This window comes from Scyliorhinus torazame, chromosome 3 (genome assembly GCF_047496885.1).
Source record: "Scyliorhinus torazame isolate Kashiwa2021f chromosome 3, sScyTor2.1, whole genome shotgun sequence".
Lineage (NCBI taxonomy): Eukaryota > Metazoa > Chordata > Chondrichthyes > Carcharhiniformes > Scyliorhinidae > Scyliorhinus > Scyliorhinus torazame.
Window position 1 is genome coordinate 283,169,972 of NC_092709.1, and position 27,167 is coordinate 283,197,138.

Genomic DNA, 27,167 nt, shown 5'->3' on the forward strand with positions numbered 1-27,167 from the left:
TTCTGAGGAAGTTATGGGCCTCATTTTACTTCTATCTTTTATGTACAGTAGGCAGGCTGTTTTTTTCTTATCAATATTTGAAGGAAATAATCATTCGGCATCTTTCTGTTTGTGTTGATTCTTTGCTTTCAACCTGTTTGCACCTTAATTGCATGATTCTATTGAGATTGAAATTTCTTCGTGCTGTTTTTAGCGCTTCAGGTTCTATTTCCAGGACATATTTGCTCTCCGGTCATTAAATTTTTTCCTGCATTTTCTTGTTAATGTCCCTGTAATCCATTGTTTTCAGTCACCAGCCCCCACTCCAAAATCCTTCTCTAGCTACCGACTTCATCCTGCTCCCTGGTAACAGTCCTAGATTAAGCCAGCCTGTTCCATACCTTGATGGTACATTGGATCCTGAGATGTGCTTATGACCTCCTACATACCATTACTAAGACTGCCAGACATTGGCCCTGTCTCTGCTCGTATGCTGCCAAAATCCTCATTCATGCCTTCATTATCTCAGTTTTTAGCTTAATGCCCTGTCCGCAACCCTAGTTGTATGATTCTCCAGGACACTAACCCCAACCTGTTTAACATGGAACTCATTGCAACAGCTCCCTGTTTTCCTCTACTGGTGCCACTGCCCAATAAATTGAAACCCCTTCTTCCACACCACAATTTGAGCTATACGCTTACTTCTAAAATTTGCTTGAATCTATGTCGGTTCGCACATGGCTCAGTTAACAATCTTCAGATTAAACCAGCTGAGGTCGGAGTATTTGAGGCTGCCCCGGGGGACGAGGCAGGGGTGTCCCCTGTCCCCATTGCTGTTTGCCCGAGGCAATTGAGCCGTTGACTATTGCGCCCAGGACTTCAAGGGATTGGAGGAGGCTGGTGCGTGGGGGGGGGAGGAATACCGGGTCTCCCTCTACGTGAATGACCTGTTGTTATAAATTTCGGACCCGCCAGAGGGGATGGGGGAGGTCATGCGGATCCTGAGGGACTTTGGGAGTTTCTTGGGGTATAGATTGAACGTGGGGAAGAGTGAGCTGTTCGTGGTCCACGCTAGGGGCCAGGAGGAGAGACTGAGGGAGCTCCCGCTCAAGATAGTGGAGAGGAGCTTTCGGTACTTGGGGATACAAGTGGCCAGTAACTGAGATGCACTGCACAGGCTCAACTTAACCCGGCTCGTGGAGCAGATGGAGGGAGAGTTTAAAAGGTGGGATATGTTCCCGCTTTCCCTGGTGGGACGGGTGCAGACTGTGAAGATGACGACTCTCCCCAGGTTCCTCTTCGTCTTTCAGTGCCTCCCCATTTTCATCCCCAAGTCCTTTTTTTAAGCGTGTGAATAGGACTGTTACGGGATTTGTGTGGGCGAATAAAACCCTGCGAGTTAAAAGGGCATTCCTGGAGCGTAGCCGGGCCGGGGGGGGGGGGGGGGGGGTGTGAAAGGACTGGCTCTACCGAACTTCTGCAGCTATTATTGGGTGGCCATGATTAGGAAGTGGATGATGGAGGAGGGGGCGGCTGGAGGCGGGGTCATGCAAAAGCACCAGCCTAGGGGCACTAGTCACGGCTCTGCTGCCGTTCTCACCGGCGCGATACACCACAGTGCCGGTGGTGACGACGGCACTGAGGATTTGGGGGCAGTGGAGGAGACACCGGCATGAGGAGGGGGCCTCTGTGGACCCCAATACGGAATAACCATAGATTTGCTCCAGGTAGGATGGATGGGGTGTTCCAAGGCTGGTATAGGGCAGGTATTAGGAGGATGGGGGACCTGTTTATAGACGGGACTTTCCCCAGCAGGCAGGTGCTGGCGAAGTTCGGCCTGCCCCCGGGGAATGCGTTCAGGTACCTCCAGGTTCGGGACTTTCTTAGAAAACAGGTGGGGACATTTCCGCTGCTGCCCCCCACGTACGATCCAGGACAGGGTGGTGTCGGGCATCTGGGTGGGGGAGGGAAAGGTGTAGAACATATATCAGGAGTTGCAGGAGGTGGAGGAAGCCTCAGTGGAGGAGTTGAAGGGCAAGTGGGAGGAGGAGCTGGGCGACGAGCTGGATGAGGGCCTGTGGGCCGACGCCCTGGGCAGAGTGAACTCCTCATCATGTGCCAGGCTCAGCTTAATTCAGTTTAAGGTGGTGCATCGGGCGCATATACCGGCGGCAAGAATTAGTAAGTTTTTTGGGGTGGAGGACAGATGCCCGAGATGTGCAGGGAGTCCGGCGAACCATGCCCATATGTTTTGGGCATGCCCGGCGCTTAAACTGTTGATATAATGTAAGTTTTGTATGAAGACAACACCCACCTTGTTCTGTTTAATAATTCCATCTTCAGATTAGATTATTACATTTTTTTCAAGGTTCGACATTTTATTTTGGATCCTGACTCCTTAAACTGGCTCTCTCACAGCAGAATATCATTCCTAGTTCTATTTCATGTCATTGGCTCCTACTTTGACCATGGCATCTGGATTCTCCCCGCCCCCCTCACCAAGTTCTTTGACAGCAAGGCGATGGCCTTAATTCTGGCACCAGACAGGCAATATAACCATTGGAATGCAGCTGCAGAGTACAATGTATATATTCTGTAGCTCTACCATGTTCCTTTTACACTTCCCCATACATGGCATGGTTGGCATTGTGGTCAGCTTGCTCATTCACCCTACTATCATTGTTCTCATGCACCAAAGTATCAGGTACCTTGTACATGTTGGCTGTCTGTGGCTCCTCCAATACTGGAACCTCATGTCTCCCTGACTCCTTGCTGTCCTTGACCATTGACAACTTGATTCTACTTAACTAAAGGGGTGTACCGGGGACAGCACAGTGCTGCAGTGGTTAGCATTGCTGCCTCACGGCGCCGAGGACCCGGGTGCGATCCCAGCCCCAGGTCACTGTCGTGTGGAGTTTGCACGTTCTCCCCGTGTCTGCATGGGTCTCACCCCTACAACCCAAAAAGATGTGCAGGCTGAAGCATACAGATTGGCCAAGAAAAATAATAGGTCTGAGGATTGGGAGCAGTTTAGAATTCAGCAAAGAAGGACGAAGGGATTGATTAAGAAGGGGAAAGTACAGTACGAAAGGAAGCGTGCAGGGAACATAAAGAGTGACACCAAGAGTTTCTGTAGATATGTGAAGAGAAAGAGATTGGTAAAGCGCAATGTAGGCCACCTACAGACAGAAACAGGGGAATGCATGATAAGGGACAAAGAAATGGCTGAGCAATTGAATACATACTTTGGTTCTGTCTTCACAAAAGAGGACACAAATCAGATATCAGAAATGTTGGAGAATGAAAGGTTTAGTGAGAGGAAAGAACTGAGGGAGATCAACATTAGTAGAGAAATGGTGCTGGGAAAACTGATGGGATTGAAGACGGCTAAATCCCCAGGTCCTGAGAATCTGCATCCCAGAGTGCTTTAGGAGGTGGCTCTGGAAATAGTGGACACATTGGTGGTCATCTTCCAGGATTCTATAGACTCTATAACTGTCTCTGCAGATTGGAGGGTAGCTCACGTCACTCTGATATTCAAAAAGGGAGGTAGAGAGAAAGCAGGGAATTATAGACCAGTAAGCCTAATGTCCGTAGTGGAGAAAATGCTTGAATCCATTATCAAGGACTTTATGTGGAACATTTAGAAAGCAGTGGCAGGATCAGTCAGAGTCCGCATGGATTTATGAAGGGAAAATCATGCTTGACAAATCTGTTGGAATTCTTTGAAGAGGTGACCAGTACAGTTGACAAGGGGAAGCCAGTCGATGTGGATATTTGGACTTTCATAAGGTGTTTGACAAAGTCCCACATAAGAGATTATTGTGCAAAATGAAAGCGCATGGGATTGGGGGAAATGTATTGAGGTGGATAGAAAACTGGTTGGCAGAGAGGAAACAAAGAGTAGGGATTAATGGGTCCTTTTCAAATTGGCAGGCAGTAACTAGTGGGGTACCACAGGGAACGGTGCTGGGACCCCAGCTATTCACAATATATATTAATGATTTGGATGAGGGAACAAAATGTAACATCTCAAAGTTTGCAGATGATACCAAATTAGGTGGGAGGGTGAATTTTGACGAGGATGCAGGGATCCTACAAAATCTGGACAGGTTGGGCGAGTGGGCAAATCAATGGCAGATGCAGTATAATCTGGATAAGAGTGAGGTTATTCACTTTGGAAGCAAAAACAGGGAGGCAGATTACTACCTGAATGGTTGTAAATTGATAGAGGGGAGTGTGCAGCGGGACCTGGGTGTCCTTGTGCACCATTCGCTGAAGGTAAGCATGCAAGTGCAGCAGGCGGTAAAGAAGGTTAATGGTATGTTGGCCTTAATTCCAAGAGGTTTCGAGTATAGAAGCAGGGATGTGTTGCTGTAATTGTACAGGGCCTTGGTGAGGCCACACTTGGAGTATTGTGTGCAGTTTTGGTCTCCTTTTCTGAGGAAGGATATTGTCGATCTTGAGTGAGTGCAGCGAAGGCTTACCAGATTGATTCCAGGGATGGCGGGACTGTCATATGAGGAGAGATTGACTAGGTTGGGGAAGAATGAGGGGGGTCCTCATAGAAACTTATAAAATTCTAATCGGACTAGACAGGGTAGATGCAGGGAAGATGTTACCAATGATGGGTGTGTCCAGAACCTGGAGTAACAGTCTGAGGATTCAGAGTAAACTATTTTGGACAGAGATAAGGAGACATTTCTTCACACACAGTGGTGAGCCTGTGGAATTCATTTCCATAGGAAGTAGTTGATGCAAAAACTTTGAATATATTCAAGAGGCGGCTGGATATAGCACTTGGGGAGAATGGGATCAAAGGCTATGGGGAGAAAGCAGGATTAGGCTATTGAGTTGGATGATCAGCCATGATCGTGATGAATGGCGGAGCAGGCTCAGAAGGGCCAAAAGGCCTCCTCCTGCTCCTATCTTCTATGTATCTATGCAAGTGAATTTGTCACGCTACTTTGCCCCTTTGGGGGGGGGGGGGGGGGGGGGGGGGGGGGGGGGAAGAAGAATTGGCTACTCTAAAAAAAAAAAAATGTTTTTAAAGTAGGTGTACTGCCTTCCAGAAATGTTCATGAAACTTTTTTCACCCTTCCTAATGTCCGACACGTCTACAACAACTCTGAACTGGTTCCTCCAACTGCTGATACAGGATTGCGGTGCATTCCACAAACTCCCACATGTTGCAGTCACTGCATACCATCTAACCTGCCATGTCTGTCCAACTTTATTTATTTGATCTGTCCTAAATCTTTACTAAACTAGTTAGCTGAATTGATAGAAAGTTAGTGTCCTAGGTTGGAGACAATAGTAAAACACTCATCAGCTACTGAAGATGAAACAAAAGAATAAAAACAGCATCTCCTTTGAAGTTTCAAGTCCTTCTAACTGTCTGATCAGATGAAACTTCTTCATTTTGTGGTTGATGCCTCCAGGATGTCATGTCTTCTATATCTGGTACATTTTTTGGGGCCATGAATGAATATTGGATCAAAACGAGAATTGCCTGTCTTGGCTTATTTTTCATACTGGCTCAAGAAAGCCAAATGCTACATTTACTGACATTTAAACTGGGAAGAAAAGTGCTTAGGCTTGTGTTTGATTAAGTCTCCCATTAGAATTATTTACTTTGTTCTCCCTTCACTGAGCAAGTTGTCCTTAATGATATGTTGACTATAATAAACCATTGGCATTAACTGTGAATTTTAGCATTTGGGATATCTGCCAGAGTACTTAATTTTGGAGCTTTTTGCATCTCTCAGCCTTGACTTTTGCCTCAAAAGATAACTAACCACGTATTATCTGGACTAGTGAGAATCCCCGCAGTCAAACTGTATTGTGTGAGGCAAGTGTTCAGTGAGCCATCAGGACAGCTCCCTTTTAAAATATCAACATTTGAGTAGCATAGTTGCTGATTTGTTTAATTTTCTGATTAAATCATTTTTATTTTTAACACTAAATAATTGAAAGATAATTTTGCTTCATTCTGAGGAGCAGTTTCCTCCTATTGAGTTTTCTGCCTTGTTGCAGAAGTTTTCAATGTGCGCCTGTATTTACATTTTTATTGTTTTAAGCTGCATTCTAAAGACCTCTCTTAAAATAGGATATAATTCTTTCATTTTTTGTATTGTAAGGACTCGCCTCTCTGTGTTCCACTAACAACCAAAGAGGATCCTCTTTTAAGTAGTTCTTTTAAGTCAGATCTACAGCATGTTTAATCAAAAAAAGGAAAAAATAGACAGCCTGCCTAATCGAAAAACACTAACCTAGGCCACTATTGCACATAGTCATAAGAATTGCAAAAATACATGTTCATGTCTTCTGTTGTAGGTTATGCTACATAATGGCTTTACTCCGAATAATGACGATTATGAACTTTGTGCCAGAGTAGAAAATATGGTCCTTCCATCTGAAGGTTATTTTGGAATCTCTGCAGCAACTGGAGGTCTTGCAGGTGGGGTATTTTATTTTTGGCAAAAACGTTAGGTGTGCAAAATTTTATTTTGTAGTGTTGTAGAAATGTTTGTTTGAAACTGGAATTGGTGCGCAGCTTAGTACGAACGTCACAATCAAACATATAGATGAATGATGCATTTATTTATTTCTTGGACAGATGACCACGATGTCTTGTCTTTTCTGACATTCAGACTTTTGGAACCTGGCAGACCGGCGGTAAGATTTTATTAAAAAACTATTATTAATTGAAAATGTTGTATGATGAGCCAAAGCAACATACCTGGCAAGTCAGAATTTGTATAAATTGTCAGGTGGTAACAAAATGAGAAAGAAGAGGACTGAAAGCGAACACATTTTGGCTTTTGCTCATGTGGTTTAATGCAAATTATTACGGTCATCCTTTTGCTTGAAGCTTGCATGTATTGGGGTATTAAAAGAGAAATTTTAAACTTGCATTCAATCTGCAAGATGATGAACATCATGAATTTCCTGAATGGGCGAGCTAATGTTTTGTTTTATCGACATGACCAGTAAAATAATAAATTGCTCAACCTTTGGAATGGTTGATGAAATCTTGCAACCTTGCACTAATAATGGACTTTAAACCACTAATGCATCTCCTTCATCATCTTCACTGGTTTCAACACTTGTAATGACTATTTTGAAAAGAGGTGGACTACACCCTTAACTGTCAGCTGGAAACTATTTTATCATGGTAACATGGGATAAAACTATTCAACTATTCATGCCTGAATTTGGATTTCCTTTTAATTAAATGTGCTGCAAATTCATTTATAATTAATTATCCAGCACATTTCTGATATGATTAATGTTTCAACTATCATGCTGGTGCAGGGCATTATATTTTCTAGAATTGACAAAGTATATCTCCTGATCTTATCCTTTTTTTTCTCACTATTGAGATGATTTTTACTTGTTTTGGATTTCCCCATTGATAACAGTGATATACCTCTTCTGTTTATTTTATCAACACCATCCTTATCTTTAGTTGGACTGAATGCAGCCCTAGTTATTTGGTCTTCTTTCAAACTCTGATCCCTCATCGCTCATGTTATTCCACTAAATTTGATTTGCACTTTGTAGAGTATTAGCATCCAGGAACAAACAAAGAACAAAGAAATGTACAGCACAGGAACTGGCCCTTCGGCCCTCCAAGCCCGTGCCGACCATACTGCCCGACTAAACTACAATCTTCTACACTTCCTGGGTCCGTATCCTTCTATTCCCATCCTATTCATATATTTGTCAAGATGCCCCTTAAATGTCCCTATCGTCCCTGCTTCCACTACCTCCTCCGGTAGCGAGTTCCAGGTACCCACTACCCTCTGCGTAAAAAAACTTGCCTCGTACATCTACTCTAAACCTTGCCCCTCTCACCTTAAACCTATGCCCCCTAGTAATTGACCCCTCTACCCTGGGGAAAAGCCTCTGACTATCCACTCTGTCTATGCCCCTCATAATTTTGTATACCTCTATCAGGTCGCCCCTCAACCTCCTTCGTTCCAGTGAGAACAAACTGAGTTTATTCAATCGCTCCTCATAGCTTATGCCCTCCATACCAGGCAACATTCTGGTAAATCTCTTCTGCACCCTCTCTAAAGCCTCCACATCCTTCTGATAGTGTGGCGACCAGAATTGAACACTATACTCCAAGTGTGGCCTAACTAAGGTTCTATACAGCTGCAACATGACTTGCCAATTCTTATACTCAATGCCCCGGCCAATGAAGGCAAGCATGCCGTATACCTTCTTGACTACCTTCTCCACCTGTGTTGCCCCTTTCAATGACCTGTGGACCTGTACTCCTAGATCTCTTTGACTTTCAATACTCTTGAGGGTTCTACCATTCACTGTATATTCCCTACCTGCATTAGACCTTCCAAAATGCATTACCTCACATTTGTCCGGATTAAACTCCATCTGCCATCTCTCCGCCCAAGTCTCCAGACAATCTAAATCCTGCTGTATCCTCAGACAGTCCTCATCGCTATCCGCAATTCCACCAACCTTTGTGTCGTCTGCAAACTTACGAATCAGACCAGTTACATTTTCCTCCAAATCATTTATATATACTACAAAGAGCAAAGGTCCCAGCACTGATCCCTGTGGAACACCACTGGTCACAGCCCTCCAATTACAAAAGCATCCTTCCATTGCTACTCTCTGCCTTCTATGACCTAGCCAGTTCTGTATCCATCTTGCCAGCTCACCCCTGATCCCGTGTGACTTCACCTTTTGTACTAGTCTACCATGAGGGACCTTGTCAAAGGCCTTACTGAAGTCCATATAGACAACATCTACTGCCCTACCTGCATCAATCATCTTAGTGACCTCCTCGAAAAACTCTATCAAGTTAGTGAGACACGACCTCCCCTTCACAAAACCGTGCTGCCTCTCACTAATACGTCCATTTGCTTCCAAATGGGAGTAGATCCTGTCTCTAAGAATTCTCTCCAGTAATTTCCCTACCACTGAAGTAAGGCTCACCGGCCTGTAGTTCCCGGGATTATCCTTGCTACCCTTCTTAAACAGAGGAACAACATTGGCTATTCTCCAGTCCTCCGGGACATCCCCTGAAGACAGCGAGGATCCAAAGATTTCTGTCAAGGCCTCAGCAATTTCCTCTCCAGCCTCCTTCAGTATTCTGGGGTAGATCCCATCAGGCCCTGGGGACTTATCTACCGTAATATTTTTTAAGACACCCAACACCTCGTCTTTTTGGATCACAATGTGACCCAGGCTATCTACACCCCCTTCTCCAGACTCAACATCTACCAATTCCTTCTCTTTGGTGAATACTGATGCAAAGTATTCATTTAGTACCTCGCCCATTTCCTCTGGCTCCACACATAGATTCCCTTGCCTATCCTTCAGTGGGCTAACCCTTTCCCTGGCTACCCTCTTGCTTTTTATGTACGTGTAAAAAGCCTTGGGATTTTCCTTAACCCTATTTGCCAATGACTTTTCGTGACCCCTTCTAGCCCTCCTGACTCCTTGCTTAAGTTCCTTCCTACTTTCCTTATATTCCACACAGGCTTCGTCTGTTCCCAGCCTTTTAGCCCTGACAAATGCCTCCTTTTTCTTTTTGACGAGGCCTACAATATCACTCGTCATCCAAGGTTCCCGAAAATTGCCGTATTCTAGTCAAGAGCTCCTAAACACACACAGTATTGCAACATGGCTTAGTTGCCATTTTGACTAATCATCAGCCAGGACTTTCATGTAATGTTATGCAGATCAATGCTCCAGCAATTAGTTAATGCCAACATTTATTGGAAAAGTGATTGTTGTATGCCACACCAACAATAGTGGTGAATCACCAGTAGATAGTCAATAATTTGATCCCTTCCTCTGCCCCAAGGCTCCAGGCTTTCTGATGGCCTGTTTCTCGAGACTTGGGGATCATTTGTTTGATCCTAATATTGACACTTGAGGGACAACACTATACACTTGCCTCAGTCTGAAAATCAACCCATTCCTACTTGTGTCCCTTAACCATTATCGATTACACCGTACTGTTCTGTTTTAATCCCATGGGTTAATATGATGTTAATTGCCCCAGTGTGCCATTTGCTTCATGGTCCTCTTGCAGCTACATACTTTAAACTGCTGCCCTTTATGTGGTTATCAAGGTTTATATACCTATTTGAGACTAGACTCATAGTAGACTCCCTACCTCTTGCTGTTTTTTGTCGACCTGTAAAGTGACCACTTTCTGAAATGTATATTGCTGCTGCTTGTAGCTACTCCGACCTAGAAATATACTGTCACGTTCATCTTGTACAATCCTCTCTCATTCACGGTACTTCATCTTCAACTGCTCTGTGACAGCTAACATCTAATTATGCCTAGATCCACCCCTTTCTGCTGTTCTCCACTTTGTCCTCTAGAAGAACTCTCTGTAGATTTCCAGTTCTGATCAAATGATCGAAGTACTGGCATTTTCTTTTCGGATGTAGAGTCTTTTTGCTCTTGCAGTTTCAAGCACACCTGTGTAATTTTAAGCATATGTCTTGTACATTCTTTGAAATGTGAATGCTATTAAAGGCTAATTGAAAGCAAGATTTAAAAGATTGTGGATGTTATTGACCAGATCAACATTTATTGCCTTGTTCGGAGGGCATTTAAGAGTCATGTATATAACTGTGGGTCTGGAGGCATATGTAGGCCAGATCTGATAAGGATGGCAGTTTTTCTGAAAGGATATTAATGAATTTTTGCAACAATTGATCATAGTTGTCGTGGTCACTATTACTGAGACTAGCTTTATAGTCCGGATTTTTAAAATCAAATTTACATTCCACCAGCTGACATAACCCCAGAGCATTGGCCTGGGCCATTGGATTACTAGGGCAGTGATATCTGTGCCACTGTCTTGCTTCTATGTCATTGACATGGCTACAAATTTAATTCAAACCGGACAGTACTGATGCCAACAAGGAAACTGGGTTGTTGGCTTCTGCAGCCTGTCCCTTTCCACTTCAGTAATTTATATTTTTCAACTGGGGTTGATTCATTTTTCAGGATCCTACTGTATGTCACTGGAGATATATCGAGTGCAAACTAGAATACACTGAACTTTATTATTTAAAATGACAAATGACCGTAAATATTAAGGTAAAGCACTCAAATACTGTTAATGGCAGTATTACAGCTTACATTTTGACCTTTGTAAGCTCAGGGATATATTTTCATCAAGGCTATCTTCCCCATTAATGGTCAAAATAGTCCTTGTGATTGTAGCACAGTCCCTGTACCTGCCATTTGGATTAGTTCTCTATGTAGTGCCTGGAGTCATGATGCAGGGTCAAGGGGCCGTGTGGCCTTCTCCTCCCAATTTGTTGTGCAATATTCTGATGTCAAGTTGTTTGAAGAAGATGCATACAATGTGATCATTTAACCAAACACATTTGCAATGTTATCCTCCATTGTTTTGTGTGGATTTTGACCAGATCAAAGAATACTATATCAATTTGAAACAAAACGGAAGATGCTGGAAATACTCAACAAGTCTGACAACCAACTATGCAGGGAGAAACAGAGTTAGCACTTCGGGTCGATTGACCTTCTTTGCTTTTGTACTAACCCTATTTGGTTACGTAATCTAAACCAACATTCAACAGAGAAACAATGAGAAATGAAAGCTGTGCTCCTTCATTACTTTATTTGTGTTGTATAGTTGTAACAGATTTCTGGGGTCTCTTCTATTATCCTCTGGTCTATTATCCATGTGTGTAATGTTTCTTATGAGAAATAGACTTCTTAATAGAAATAGTTATTTGCTCTTCAGTGTGAAGAATGATAGTACTGGGGAGAGCTCCATGCAATTATGAGTTGTCTCTTTTATCAAAAGTTTAGCATTGCACAAGTTAAATATTACAATGGATTGTAAAGAATCAAATTTGAAATCTAACTATTGAATGTAGTTTAGAGTACATAGAGGTTGTATTTATTAAGATTGGAAAATGGACATCGTTGCATATTGTTACAATTGAGATTTAATTATGTTAAGAATTCATCTTGCAGTACTGCAAGTGGAAGCTCATGCATGGATAAGAAAAAGTTTTGCTCAATCGTGCTTGTAGTCCAGTGTTACAGGAAAAGTTTTAAAATGTAAAATATTATTATTCTTCCAGCTGTTGACTGACTAGAAGTTTTAAATGATCATTTTCCATACGAATTGTAACAATATTCTCAACTGAAATACTGAAAAGTAGAATCAGAAGAACAATGGTTTCTCTAATGCGTTGTCAGCTCCAGAATTGAAACGTGTAATTACAACCTTGTGCTACCTGTCTCAAAATTTTGCAAGTTGTTTTGTGCCAAAAATCTTTATGGAAAGATTATAGGCTCACTGTCACCAGAATGACCTGACCTTCAATGTTCAAGGCTGCCCAAGTATGCCAGTCCATGCCAATAGACCTGCTGTATTAACGTAGACGTAACGTAACGTAAAATGGCATGTGAAAAAATGTACAATGACTGAACCCAAAAGCATGTTCAGTACAACTAGAAAAATAATAGTTATTTCTTTAGTGTCTTTCAAATTTGTAGTAACCAGCGAACATGCATATCAATTCTTTAGTCAGATTTGTGCTAATAGCTTGGATTGAACCACACAACTGGAACATTTGCATTCGGCACATAATTACTGGATTTTCCTAGCTACAAACTTTTGAATATTTTTTCCTGTGCTTTGATTTCTATGTGTATGTAATTTCCAATCACCAGCCGTAGAAATTATGGTGTTAAGCTGTTCATGTGAAACAGTGCAATGACCATTTTACTGGACCAAAATGTCATCATCAATCCTACAATTGTTCAAACAGGAGGGAAGTATTTGAAATTATATTGTAGCAACTGATTCGGCTGCCACAGCGTCTAATGAATGCCAGCATTTTGACTCTTAAATGTTGAATTCTAAGCAATGGCTAAATTTAATTAGCCATTCTAGAATTAGTATCACATTCTGAATTTAAGGTTCTCCTCTCCATACCACCGCCACCCAATATTAGCAGCTTTTTCTGAGACCTGGGTTCCTTTGGTACAACAACCCTCAACGAAGTTGACCGCATCCTATGTGAAGCCAGAAGACTTGCCCTATTTGAGCTCATTTTACCATTTCCCTGCTGTCTTGGGTTGAGATCAGCTGACTCAACAAGACACCATTGATTGAAATGGGGTCCTTGGTTTAGGTATGGTTTGGTACAATGCCACAAACCATCAGTCTATAATTGAAATTAAATATTTTTCTACCTAGCATTTTCATTTCATTCTTGTACCTTGCTGGTTTTTGCAGGGACTATTATTCCTTCTTGTTGGTGTTGTGGCGATGCACTTGGCTTAATAAGTAACTGGGCTCGCTTGATTTTTGAATTAATGTCCTTAAAATGATTTTTTTATTTGGTTTAAAAATGAATAACTTTTGGTATCTGGTATAGGAGGAGCCTGCTGATTCAACAATTCCCCAAGAAGAAAAAGAGAAATATCGAGAGGAGTATGAAAATTTCCAACAGGCACTTGATAAGAAGAAAGAAGAGTTTCAAAAAGATCACCCTGATGCGCAAGGAGAAGCAGGTTGGGGAAGGTTTTTAAACATTTTAAATTTATTTAGTTCCATACATTATAAACTGTTGGATTTTGTTCCTTTGTGATTGATAGAACATAGAAAACTACAGCACAGAACAGGCCCTTCGGCCCACGATGTTGTGCCGAACCTTTGTCCTAGATTAATCATAGATTATCATAGAATTTACAGGGCAGTACCTCTGACATCCCCCCCTATATCTTCCACCATTCACCTTAAATTTGTGTCCCCTTGTAATGGTTTGTTCCACCCGGGGAAAAAGTCTCCGACTTTCTACTCTATCTATTCCCCTGATCATCTTATCAACCTCTATCAAGTCGCCCCTCATCCTTCTCCGTTCTAATGAGAAAAGGGCTCGCACCCTCAACCTTTCCTTGTAAAACCTACTCTCCATTCCTGGCAACATCCTGGCAAATCTCCTTTGCACCTTTTCCAAAGCTTCCACATCCTTCCTAAAACGAGGCGACCAGAACTGTACACAGTACTCCAAATGTGGCCTTACCAAAGTTTTGTACAGCTGCATCATCACCTCACGGATCTTAAATTCAATCCCTCTGTTAATGAACGCGAGCACACCATAGGCCTTCTTCACAGCTCTATCCACTTGAGTGGCAACTTTCAAAGATGTATGAACATAGACCCCAAGATCTCTCTGCTCCTCCACATTGCCGAGAAGTCTACCGTTAACCCTGTATTCCGCATTCATATTTGTCCTTCCAAAATGGACAACCTCACACTTTTCAGGGTTAAACTCCATCTGCCACTTCTCAGCCCAACTCTGCATCCTATCTATGTCTCTTTGCAGCTGACAACAGCCCTCCGCACTGTCCACAACTCCACCATTCTTCGTATCGTCTGCAAATTTACTGACCCACCCTTCAACTCCCTCATCCAAGTCATTAATGAAAATCACAAACAGCAGAGGACTCAGAACTGATCCCTGCGGTACGCCACTGGTAACTGGGATCCAGGCTGAATATTTGCCATCCACCACCACTCTCTGACTTCTATCGGTTAGCCAGTTCGTTATCCAACTGGCCAAATTTCCCACTATCCTATGCCTCCTTACTTTCTGCAGAAGCCTACCATGGGGAATCTTATCAAATGCCTTACTAAAATCCATGTACACTACATCCACTGCTTTACCTTCATCCACATGCTTGGTCACCACCTCAAAGAATTCAGTAAAACTTGTAAGGCAAGACCTACCCCTCACAAATCCGTGCTGACTATCCCTAATCAAGCAGTGTCTTTCCAGATGCTCAGAAATCCTATCCTTCAGTACCCTTTCCATTACTTTGCATACCACCAAAGTAAGACTAACTGGCCTGTAATTCCCAGCGTTATCACTAGTCCCTTTTTTGAACAGGGGCACGACATTCGCCACTCTCCAATCCCCTGGTACCACCCCTGTTGACAGTGAGGACGAAAAGATCATTGCCAACAGCTCTGCAATTTCATCTCTTGCTTCCCATAGAATCCTTGGATATATCCCGTCAGGCCCGGGGGACTTGTCTGTCCTCAAGTTTTTCAAAATACCCAACACATCTTCCTTCCTAACAAGTATTTCCTCGAGCTTAACAGTCTGTTTCACACTGTCCTCTTCAACAATATGGCCCCTCTCATTTGTAAATACAGAAGAAAAGTACTCATTCAAGACCTCTCCTATCTCTTCAGACTCGATACACAATCTCCCGCTACTGTCCTTGATCGGACCGACCCTCGCTCTAGTCATTCTCATATTGTGTAAAAGGCCGTGGTGTTTTCCTTAATCCTACCTGCCAAAGATTGTTCATGCCCTCCCTTAGCTCTCCTAATCCCTTTCTTCAGTTCCCTCCTGGCTATCTTGTATCCCTCCTCCACCCTGTCTGAACCTTGTTTCCTCAGCCTTACATAAATCTCCTTTTTCCTCTTAACAAGACATGATTTTCATTGAAAATAATGGTTGGATAATGCCTGGCAGTATGTGCACATACTGCCAATGATGCACTTCTGAATAGTGTGGTTCCCCAATTGGGTATGTTTTGTCGTAATATAAGTAGTTTTGTAACTGACAAATGCTCAGTAAATTAAAGTGATTGAAATCCAACCTAAGTTCACTTATTATATTTCTGTAGCTGATTTGTTTGAAACAGTGAATGAGCGGGAATTGAGACAAATCTTTGAAGGTCAGAACCGTATCCATCTTGAAATCAAACAGTTGAACAGACAACTCAGCATGATTCTGGATGAGCAAAGGAGGTATGTCTCCCTAGTGACAGAGGAGATGTCAAAGAGGGGGACTAATACTGCACCACAAGCAGGGCAGGTAAGTACTGAAATGTATGGCTGAGTTTAGTGTTTCAAACTAAAAGCAATATGTCAGATTTCTTGCCACAGTAAGGATATCAAGGCTGAGAGGTAAGCTTTCAGCATCGACTCAGTGGGAGCACTCTTGCAAAGATGTTCCTCTATAACCTTGTATTATTGCTGAAAGAATACATTTTGTTAAAGCTTTAATCTTGCAAGAATGCCAATATTGGAGGAAACAACTTGTATACTTTGTGGAAAAAAGGCTGCTGATTGATGGGTGCATTGCCATGGAGAATACTAAACATAGTAAGTGATAGCCGTATACTGGTTCATTCCTCAGGCAATACCTTGACCAGTTAGTCACATTGCCTGACAATTAACTGTCTGTCACCATTGACTGATGCATTCTCCGTGGCAAGATCTCTACCAATCAGAGTACACTTGCCAATCAATCTGCAACCACCTCTTATACAGTATAAATTTACTGTTTCTCTTAACCAATGATATTCTTGTGATTGTCCTGATGAGTGCAAGACAAAGCTTTGACAAAATGTCCCTTTCAGCTATACTCATTCTGTACTACCAAATGACTATTTGTTTACCTGGTATCGGCTTCAACTCTGATCTTGGGGATACCAGGTTGGGGGGAAAAACTGTCTTTTGTGCCCAGATTGACTGATTTGGCTGTGTAACTAGCCTATGAAAATGGCTAGTTTGGAAAATGGGAACATTCCCAGTATAATGGGGCTGTGATACTTTTCTGAAGTTGCGATGAAGGGATGATTTGGTACAGGAGTACAAAACTTGTAAAAAATTTCCTATCGGAGCTTATCATATAGTCTAGATATTCAATGTTCTTTTCAATTCTGCAAAACTGGGGCGAGATTCTACGACCCCCCGCCGGGTCAGAGAATCGCCGGGGGCTGGAGTGAATCCCGCCCCCGCCGGTTGCCGAATTCTCCGGCACCGGAGATTCGGCGGGGGCCAGCGCCCCTGGGCCGGAGTCCCGCTGCTAGGATGCCTGTCCCACCGGCGTGGATTGAACCACCTACCTTACCGGCGGTGCGGGCGGGCTTCGGGGGGCTGGGGGGGCGCGGGGCGATCTGGCCCCGGGGGGTGCCCCCACGGTGGCATGGCCAGCGATCGGGGCCCACCGATCCGCGGGAGGACCTGTGCCATGGAGGCACTCTTTTCCTTCCGCCTTCGCCACGGTCTCCACCATGGCGGAGGCGGAAGAGACCCCCTCCACTGCGCATGCGCGGGGATGCCGTGAGCGGCCGCTAACGCTCCTGCGCATGCGCCGCCCGGAGATGTCATTTCCGCGCCAGCCGCCGGGGCAACAAAGGCCTTTTCCGCCAGCTGGCGGGGCGGAAATTAGTCCGCCGCGGGCCTAGCCCCTCAAGGTTGGGGCTCGGCCCCCCAAGATGCGGAGGATTCCGCACCTTTGGGGCGGCACGATGCCCGACTGATTTGCGCCGTTTTTGGCGCCTGTCGGCGGACATCGCGCCGATACCGGAGAATTTCACCCCTGAAATCTTCAACTTGAACTCCCATTACAAAATGTGCAAGTCATGGTCTCTTATTTCTAGTTTTCTAGTAGTGAGGTTTGAGTTGGGAAATGTTTTTAACATTAATATCAGCTTTTTCTATGTTTTTAAATGTTGTGCTCCCTTCTCTCTTCTGCTGCCCTGAGTAGCATTAGGTAACAACGTGGTTAGATTCTGTAGACATTGGGGTGCTGAATGTGGCCCTTGCCCAGCAAAGTAGCTAAGCTTCCAACTTGGTTAACCTTATTTCATCAGCAAAACATTTCCATTTGCAGACCAAATATCCTTATAACCGCTTTTGAGGATTCAGATTTAAACTAATTATCGACTTTTTTTGGATGGTGTGCATCGGTGCCTATTTAGAGCTGTGAGCTTGTCTCAAAACTTTCACCTATAGAGGTGAAATGCCACTTATTCCAATGGTCTAGGTAAGATTTAAGATCTTGGTTGGAGGTGAAAAGTATTTCTTTCAGCTTTTGCAACATCTGTGAAAAGCAACATTTTGCTTTACAAAAATGATTGAAAGAAATTTGAGGAGACCTTTCTTGAAAGGTTGTGCAATAAGCAAGAAAAAGATCCCTGAAAGGTGCTTGTGTTATATCAGTATAAATATTTGAATGAGATGTCATGAGGCTTATAAGCAGTCTGCCAAGCATGTCAATGGTCTATAACATTTGTAGAAAATGTACATTTGTGTTGGTGATATTGTGGCACTGTCTAGATGTTACCTTTTCCTAAGATATCCTAAAATAAAGTTGATTCCCTTCAAAAACCCCTTTACTCTAATATAAGAGTTCAAGACAGTTTTGTGGGTGATTTGGGGGTGTGGGTAATTGGACTATGATGCAGACATATGATTTAGTGCCCATTCTGAATTGATGCATTTTTAAAAAAATTTTCATGGAAGTTTCCTCCATTTATGTTTGTAATGGAAACATGGCACTCTAATTAGTTTCTTTGCACTGCTGCAGTACTTCCATTGGGTGTTAATGTGTAATTAATAACACTTTGCAAGTAACGTTTGCTTAATATATGCAGATTTACATATTTATAATGGAAAAATGTACCTGTTCAACAACATCTGAACATGAGTTTTAATGACTTAATACCTTTTAGAAATTTATACTAATGGTACATTTTGAGGTGGGAGAACCATTGTTTTGAAAGCTGCTTTACATGTTACAATGCTGCCCTGTTCAAGTTTACTTCCTGTTTTTTTTTCTGTTTTAGCTCCCTCAAGGAGAGCTTGATAATATTGTGCGATACCAGCAGGAAGTGCTCAAGCATGTTGGTGAATTGAAGTGAGTAACAGTTGGTTTCAAATAATATTTTTATATGTGAAACTTGCATATTTGCTGTAAGATGTAACCTAAGATAATTGTATTTTAAACATTTTGAATCTTGTGTTCAGAAAATCGTACTTTGTTTGTGGTAAGTAATATAAATGCTTGGTGCTTACCCAACAGTTACTTAATGTTCCCCATGATCAGCATCCTTAAGGTGGGGTAGGAGGTTTTGTCCTTGACCAGAAACTTAGCTGGACCTGTGGCTATCAATGGTTAGATATTCTATGGTGAGTGACTCACCACCTAACATGGTAAAACCTTTCCACAACCAAAAGCACAAGTCAGAAGTGTGATGGAATATGCTCCACTTGCCTGGATAAATGCAGCTTCAACAATAGTCAAGAACTTGACAATATCCAGGACAAAGCAGTCCTCTTTGTTTGACTCACTAACTCACTACTAAATATTCACACCCTCCACCACCAGCACATCACTGTGACAGTGAGTGCCACCTACAAGATGCAGTGCAACAATTCGCCACGGCTTCTTTTACAGAACCTCCCAAAATGTAACCTCTACTGACGAGAAGCAGAACAAGGGCAGCATAAAAATACCTTTTCAAGTTTGCTGTAAAGTTGTGCACCATCCTAACTTGCAGTCACTTCATTGTCATTGGGTCAAAGTCCTGGAACTCCTTATCTAAAAATAGTACACGAGTTACGAAAAAAACTCACCGCCATCTTTTTCGTGGACAAAAAGGACTGGACAGCAAATGCTACTCTTGGGGAGTGATACTTAACTTCCCATGAACTAATTGGACAAACATGCCTTCCCAAAAATCAAAGTATTCTTAAAACATTAAAGATGTCTTAGCTTGACTTGATTTTATACATTGTGTCCTTCCACTGTTGGAAAATGGTGCAGGCAGAATACTTTGATTCTATAAAGAATTTAGTGGATCACTAGTTCACATTTGACTGCTGATCAGTAAGGAAGTGAGCCACCAACATTACTACTTCTCTTGTGAGTTTGTTTAAATATATATTTATTTTTGCAGTTTGGTTCAAATTCATATTGTACCTTGGTAGCGCAGAGTACTACTTGAAATGAGGGTCATGCTATCAACATTTTTTCTCTTGCCTCATCAGGAAAGAATGTTAAATCTTTAAGGGGACAACAACCTATCCTTCATGAGAAAAGGATGCAGATTGGTTGGCAAGCTGGCTCAGACTTGTTATGACATTGCCTTGGCATATGTACCAGGGAACTATTATCCCCATCTTTTAATTCAAAAGGCAGGCTGCCCTTGTTCCGTTTTCTTAGACTGAAACACAGGGAATTGTTCTCTATATAGCTTTTAGCAAGCTAAGAACATAGAACATTACAGGCCCTTCGGCCCTCGATGTTGCGCCGACCTGTGAAACCACTCTAAAGCCCATCTACACTATTCCCTTATCATCTATATGTCTATCCAATGACCATTTGAATGCCCTTAGTGTTGGCGAGTCCACTACTGTTGCAGGCAGGGCATTCCATGCCCTTACTACTCTCTGAGTAAAGAACCTACCTCTGACATCTGTCCTATATCTATCTCCCCTCAATTTAAAGCTATGTCCCCTCATGCTAGACATGACCATCCGAGGAAAAAGGCTCTCACTGTCCACCCTATCCAATCCTCTGATCATCTTGTATGCCTCAATTAAGTCCCCTCTTAACCTTCCTCTCTCTAACGAAAACAGCCTCAAGTCCCTCAGCCTTTCCTCATAAGATCTTCCCTCCATACCAGGCAACATTCTGGTAAATCTCATGATTTTGGTAAATCACATTGCAAGCTCAACTAATTATTTTAAATTGGTTGTTACTCCAATTCTCGGCACACTTTGGATTGTTCAACTAGTGCACCGTCATTGAATCATATTGAACGGTAGACATTATGTACTTTGTTTTGTAAGCATGGGTTGGTTGAGCACATTCTGCACTGTCTCTTGCAAACAGCTAAATGCATGTGCTATTTGATATAATCCTCATTGGGATAATCAAATTGTTGCTGATTGTATACTGCACATACTCAAATGCGCCACCACTTTTGGACACTGAAGTGTCTGGTCTAAGGGTAAGGCTTCTTAAACATTTGAGCAGCAGGTGAAATTAGCTGGTTCATGCTGCTGTTAAACAGTAGGAATAGCAGTAATATTTTCCACTAACACTATGCTGTCGTCGAGCCAAAAGGTTCTGTGTACCACGCAAATGAATTATGTGGTATATGAATTTCAGTGCAGGTAAACCTCCAGTACGTAGACCGCATGTCCCAACGACACTCCATAAAACTTGAATATTTTCTGTCTAATATCTCTTGTGTGTGGCTCAGTGTTAATACTTGCTTAATGCTGCGGTGAAGCGCCTCTATATTAAAGAATATATTTTGCTACGTTAAAGTTACGCGATAAATGTTATTCTTGTTTTCTGTAAGTAAAGCACAAGTCCCTGTTACTTTGCAACAGCATAACTTCTGACCCATTGTGAAAAATGCTTTGGGAGTTATGTTAAGGAATAAAACGTGTGTAATGTCTGCTATTTGCATTTTTAAATGTGATACGCACTAATATTGGAAAAAGCAGAAATTGATGTGTTAGCACAAATTGAAATTTTGTACTCTATACAAAATTAGGTAATTTAGATCGCCAAAAGGATTAAATGAAATCCAAGGTACAGAAAGTTCTGGATATTTTTCTAGCTTTCTCACGGTCACAAGATGATCAGATGTTGTTGTACTCTGGAATTGCTCTACTAAATTAAATTTTTATCTGTTAATCATACTGTAGAACCTTTTGGTCGAAGGGATTATCTGGATAAATTCTTAATGCTCTAGGTTATATCTCTCCTCGCCGGTGGCTTCACAATTTTTCTGAAGAGACCAGTGTCAATGTTTCAAAAAATTAGGCTGAGTTAATCCTTTATTTGAAAAAACAAACAAAATCTGCTGCAAAACTGTGTTGCATCTTGAAACTTTTACATCTTTTTCATCTGTTTGTGTATTTGCCCATTTAGACCAGTTCCAACACATTTTTTCTTCTGTAGGTCCACAACTACTCTGAAAATATTTAGTCGCTTAAAATTTCTCTAATTTCTTGTATCTTTTTGAATCATTATCCTGTTGCGGGCAAGACCAACCCTTCTTGTAATGGGTGACTTAATGTGGCCTTGTGAAGTGTCAGTCACATTGCACTTTGAACTGGAGTTCAAACTGGCCAGATTGAATAAGGGGTTAAATAAGGTTTCCTTCCCCGAGGAACTTTGTGAACCAATTGTTTTTTTCACAACTTCATGGTCACCTTTTCTTTAATTTTGTTTTTTTTTAAACCAAATTCAATTTCGTAAAGCACAGTTTTGGAAATTGAACATTATCAGTCTTGAGACACAATCCTTGCAGTTGTATCAAATGAGCAAATGCATGTTTTTATTTTTAAACAGTTTGCTATAATCGAGCTAGTCAAATAAAGATGCCACGTCGCTATTTAATTTGAAAAGTTTAAAGGCGAATCCCTATCGCCATTTGCTCAGACCTAAAGTTATTAGGGAATCACTTGGTTTAAAAATCATCTTTGTACAACTGTTTCACTGTCCTTCATGGGGCCCAGGCACTAATTGAAACCAAAGAATCACTTTGAAGCAATGCAGAATAGTTGAGCCCGATGGCTTTTATCAGCTGTAACTTATGATCTTGATGTGGAGATGCCGGCGTTGGACTGGGGTGAGCACAGTAAGAAGTCTTACAACACCAGGTTAAAGTCCAACAGGTTTGTTTCGATGTCACTAGCTTTCGGAGCGCTGCTCCTTCCTCAGGTGAATGAAGAGGTCTGTTCCAGAAACACATATATAGACAAATTCAAAGATGCCAAACAATGCTTGGAATGCGAGCATTAGCAGGTGATTAAATCTTTACAGATCCAGAGATGGGGTAACCCCAGGTTAAAGAGGTGTGAATTGTACCAAGCCAGGACAGTTGGTAGGATTTTGCAGGCCAGATGGTGGGGGATGAATGTAATGCGACATGAATCCCAGTTCCCGGTTGAGGCCGCACTCATGTGTGCGGAACTTGGCTATAAGTTTCTGCTCGGCGATTCTGCGTTGTCGCGGGTCCTGAAGGCCGCCTTGGAGAACGCTTACCCGGAGATCAGAGGCTGAATGCCCTTGACTGCTGAAGTGTTCCCCGACTGGAAGGGAACATTCCTGCCTGGTGATTGTTGCGCGATGTCCGTTCATTCGTTGTCGCAGCGTCTGCAAGGTCTCGCCAATGTACCACGCTTCGGGACATCCTTTCCTGCAGCGTATGAGGTAGACAACGTTGGCCGAGTCGCACGAGTATGTACCGCGTACCTGGTGGGTGGTGGTCTCACGTGTAATAGTGGTATCCATGTCGATGATCTGGCACGTCTTGCAGAGATTGCCATGACAGGGTTGTGTGGTGTCGTGGTCACTGTTCTGAAGACTGGGTAGTTTGCTGCAAACAATGGTTCGTTTGAGGTTGCGCGGTTGTTTGAAGGCAAGTAGTGGGGGTGTGGGGATGACCTTGGCAAGATGTCCATCGTCATCAATGACGTGTTGAAGGCTGTGAAGAAGATGACGTAGTTTCTCCGCTCCGGGGAAGTACTGGACGACGAAGGGTATTCTGTCGGTTGTGTCCCATGTTTGTCTTCTGAGGAGGTCGGTCCGGTTTTTCGCTGTGGCGCGTTGGAACTGTCGATCGATGAGTCGAGTGCCATATCCCGTTCGTACGAGGGCATCTTTCAACGTCTGTAGATGTCTGTTACGCTCCTCCTCGTCTGAGCAGATCCTGTGTATACGGAGCGCTTGTCCATAGGGGATGGCTTCTTTAATGTGTTTAGAGTGGAAGCTGGAGAAGTGGAGCATCATGAGGTTATCCGTGGGTTTGCGGTAAAGCGAAGTGCTGAGGTGACCGTCCTTGATGGAGACGAGTGTGTCCAAGAATGCAACTGATTTTGGAGAGTAGTCCATGGTGAGTCTGATGGTTGGATGGAACTTATTAATGTCATCGTGTAGTCGTTTCAGTGATTCTTCGCCGTGGGTCCAAAGTAAAAAAATGTCATCAATGTATCTGGTGTATTACATCGGTTGAAGTTCCTGTGCGGTGCGTAGGTCCTGTTCAAACTTGTGCATGAAGATGTTGGCGTATTGGGGTGCGAATTTGGTCCCCATGGCTGTTCCGTGCGTCTGGATGAAGAACTTGTTGTCGAAGGTGAACAGTAGAAAACTACCGGTGTCACAGTAGAAAACAATACAGGGAAATCTATTGTCAACTTGTCAGACTGCACCCTTCAACCAGATGAAATCGAAGTCCTCAGCAGAGGGCTTAATTTCTGCACCACCACCAAAATGGACCCCATCAGTCTCGCGGCAGACACGGAGGAATTCATCAGGCGAATGAGGCTCCGGGAATTCTTCCACAGACCCCAAGAGGCCAACAGCGAACCCAAGCAGACTACCAATGAACCGGAACAGCAGACCGAGAGATCTGCGGTGCGGCAATCGAAGAGGAAAGAGTCGAATTGGACCCCTCCGGAAGGCTGCTGCCTTAGACGCGACATGCATGCTCAAGCCGTCAGGAGTCGCGTCAATGCCAGATTCATCAGTCGCATTCACAAGACAGCCCCGAACGTCACCCAAGCACAACGCAATGCCATCCGCGCTCTCAAGACCAACCGCAGCATAGTCATCAAACCAGCAGACAAAGGGGGGGCCACTGTTGTACTGAACAGAACGGACTACTGCAAAGAAGTATACCGACAACTGAACAACCAAGAACACTACAGACAGTTACCCGCAGATCCGACCAAGGAACACATCCGCCAGCTTAACAGACTGATCAAGACCTTGGATCCAGATCTTCAGAGCACCCTACGTGCTCTCATCCCACGTACTCCCCGCATTGGAGATCTCTACTGCCTCCCGAAAATACATAAGGCCAACACACCAGGCCGCCCTATCGTTTCAGGCAATGGGACCCTGTGTGAGAACCTCTCTGGCTACATCGAGGGCATCTTGAAACCCATCATACAAGGTACACCCAGCTTCTGTCGCGACACGACGGACTTCCTGCAGAAACTCGGCACCCATGGACCAGTTGAACCAGGTACATTCCTCGTCACAATGGACGTCTCGGCACTCTCCACCAGCATCCCCCATGACGACGGCATTGCTGCAACAGCCTCAGTACTCAACACCGACAACTGCCAATCTCCAGACGCAATTCTGCAACTCATCCGCTTCATTCTGGATCACAACGTCTTCACCTTCGACAACAAGTTCTTCATCCAGACGCACTGAACAGCCATGGGGACCAAATTCGCACCCCAATACGCCAACATCTTCATGCACAAGTTTGAACAGGACCTACTCACCGCACAGGACCTTCAACCGATGTTATACACCAGATACATCGATGACATTTTTTTCCTTTGGACCCACGGCGAAGAATCACTGAAACAACTACACGATGACATTAATAAGTTCCATCCAACCATCAGACTCACCATGGACTACTCTCCAAAATCAGTTGCATTCTTGGACACACTCGTCTCCATCAAGGACGGTCACCTCAGCACTTCGCTTTACCGCAAACCCACGGATAACCTCACGATGCTCCACTTCTCCAGCTTCCACCCTAAACACATTAAAGAAGCCATCCCCTATGGACAAGCGCTCCGTATACACAGGATCTGCTCAGACGAGGAGGAGCGTAACAGACATCTACAGACGTTGAAAGATGCCCTCGTACGAACGGGATATGGCACTCGACTCATCGATTGACAGTTCCAACGCGCCACAGCGAAAAACCGGACCGACCTCCTCAGAAGACAAACATGGGACACAACCGACAGAATACCCTTCGTCGTCCAGTACTTCCCCGGAGCGGCGAAACTACGTCATCTTCTTCACAGCCTTCAACACGTCATTGATGACGATGAACATCTTGCCAAGGTCATCCCCACACCCCCACTACTTGCCTTCAAACAACCGCGCAACCTCAAACGAACCATTGTTTGCAGCAAACTACCCAGTCTTCAGAACAGTGACCACGACACCACACAACCCTGTCATGGCAATCTCTGCAAGACTTGCCAGATCATCGACATGGATACCACTATTACACGTGAGAACACCACCCACCAGGTACGCGGTACATACTCGTGCGACTCGGCCAACGTTGTCTACCTCATACGCTGCAGGAAAGGATGTCCCGAAGCGTGGTACATTGGCGAGACCTTGCAGACGCTGCGACAACGAATGAACGGACATCGCGCAACAATCACCAGGCAGGAATGTTCCCTTCCAGTCGGGGAACACTTCAGCAGTCAAGGGCATTCAGCCTCTGATCTCCGGGTAAGCGTTCTCCAAGGCGGCCTTCAGGACCCGCGACAACGCAGAATCGCCGAGCAGAAACTTATAGCCAAGTTCCGCACACATGAGTGCGGCCTCAACCGGGAACTGGGATTCATGTCGCATTACATTCATCCCCCACCATCTGGCCTGCGAAATCCTACCAACTGTCCTGGCTTGGTACAATTCACACCTCTTTAGCCTGGGGTTACCCCATCTCTGGATCTGTAAAGATTTAATCACCTGCTAATGCTCGCATTCCAAGCATTGTTTGGCATCTTTGAATTTGTCTATATATGTGTTTCTGGAACAGACCTCTTCATTCACCTGAGGAAGGAGCAGCGCTCCGAAAGCTAGTGACATCGAAACAAACCTGTTGGACTTTAACCTGGTGTTGTCTTGAAGTGAACATCCTTGGGTGCAATAAAGTCTAAATTACAGTGCGTATATGTAAGTGCACAAAACATGGTAAATAAGGTAGAGCGGCAGCTGCAAATAGCCACATGGGAGTATGATGTTGTGATATTGGACACCTGGTTACAAAATCACAAGACTGGGCACTAAATATTCCTGGATACAAAGGTGTTCTGGATTGGATTGGCTTATTCTCACGTGTACCGAGGAACAGTGAAAAGTATTTTTCTGCGAGCAGCTCAACAGATCATTAAGTACATGAAAAGAAAAGAAAATACAAAATAGGGAAACACAAGGTACACAATGTAACTACATAAACACCGGCATCGGGCGAAGCATACAGGGGTGTAGTATTAGGTCAGTCCATAAGAGGGTCGTTTAGGAGTCTGGTAACAGTGGGGAAGAAGCTGTTTTTGAGTCTGTTTGTGCGTGTTCTCAGACTTTTGTATGTCCTGCCCGATGGAAGAAGTTGGAAGAGCGAGTAAGCCGGGTGGGAGGGGTCTTTGATTATGCTGCCTGCTTTCCCCAGGCAGTGGAAGGTGTAGATGGAGTCAATGGATGGGAGGCGGGTTCGTGTGATGGACTGGGCTGTGTTCACAACTCTCTGAAGGTTTTTGTGGTCTTGGGCCGAGCAGTTGCCATACCAGGCTGTGATGCAGCCAGATAGGATGCTTTCTATGG

General features: G+C 43.7%; 1 protein-coding gene across 1 annotated transcript in view; it reads left to right on the plus strand.

Annotated features, from left to right (window-relative positions):
- lman1 (lectin, mannose-binding, 1) overlaps positions 1-27,167 on the plus strand; it is a 68,485-nt gene that overhangs the window by 21,267 nt on the left and 20,051 nt on the right. The window contains exons 6-10 of the mRNA XM_072497326.1: positions 6,316-6,439; positions 6,599-6,657; positions 13,404-13,539; positions 15,667-15,857; positions 18,619-18,689. Of these exons, the coding sequence (XP_072353427.1) occupies positions 6,316-6,439; positions 6,599-6,657; positions 13,404-13,539; positions 15,667-15,857; positions 18,619-18,689 (581 nt within the window). The remainder of the gene's footprint in view (positions 1-6,315; positions 6,440-6,598; positions 6,658-13,403; positions 13,540-15,666; positions 15,858-18,618; positions 18,690-27,167) is intronic.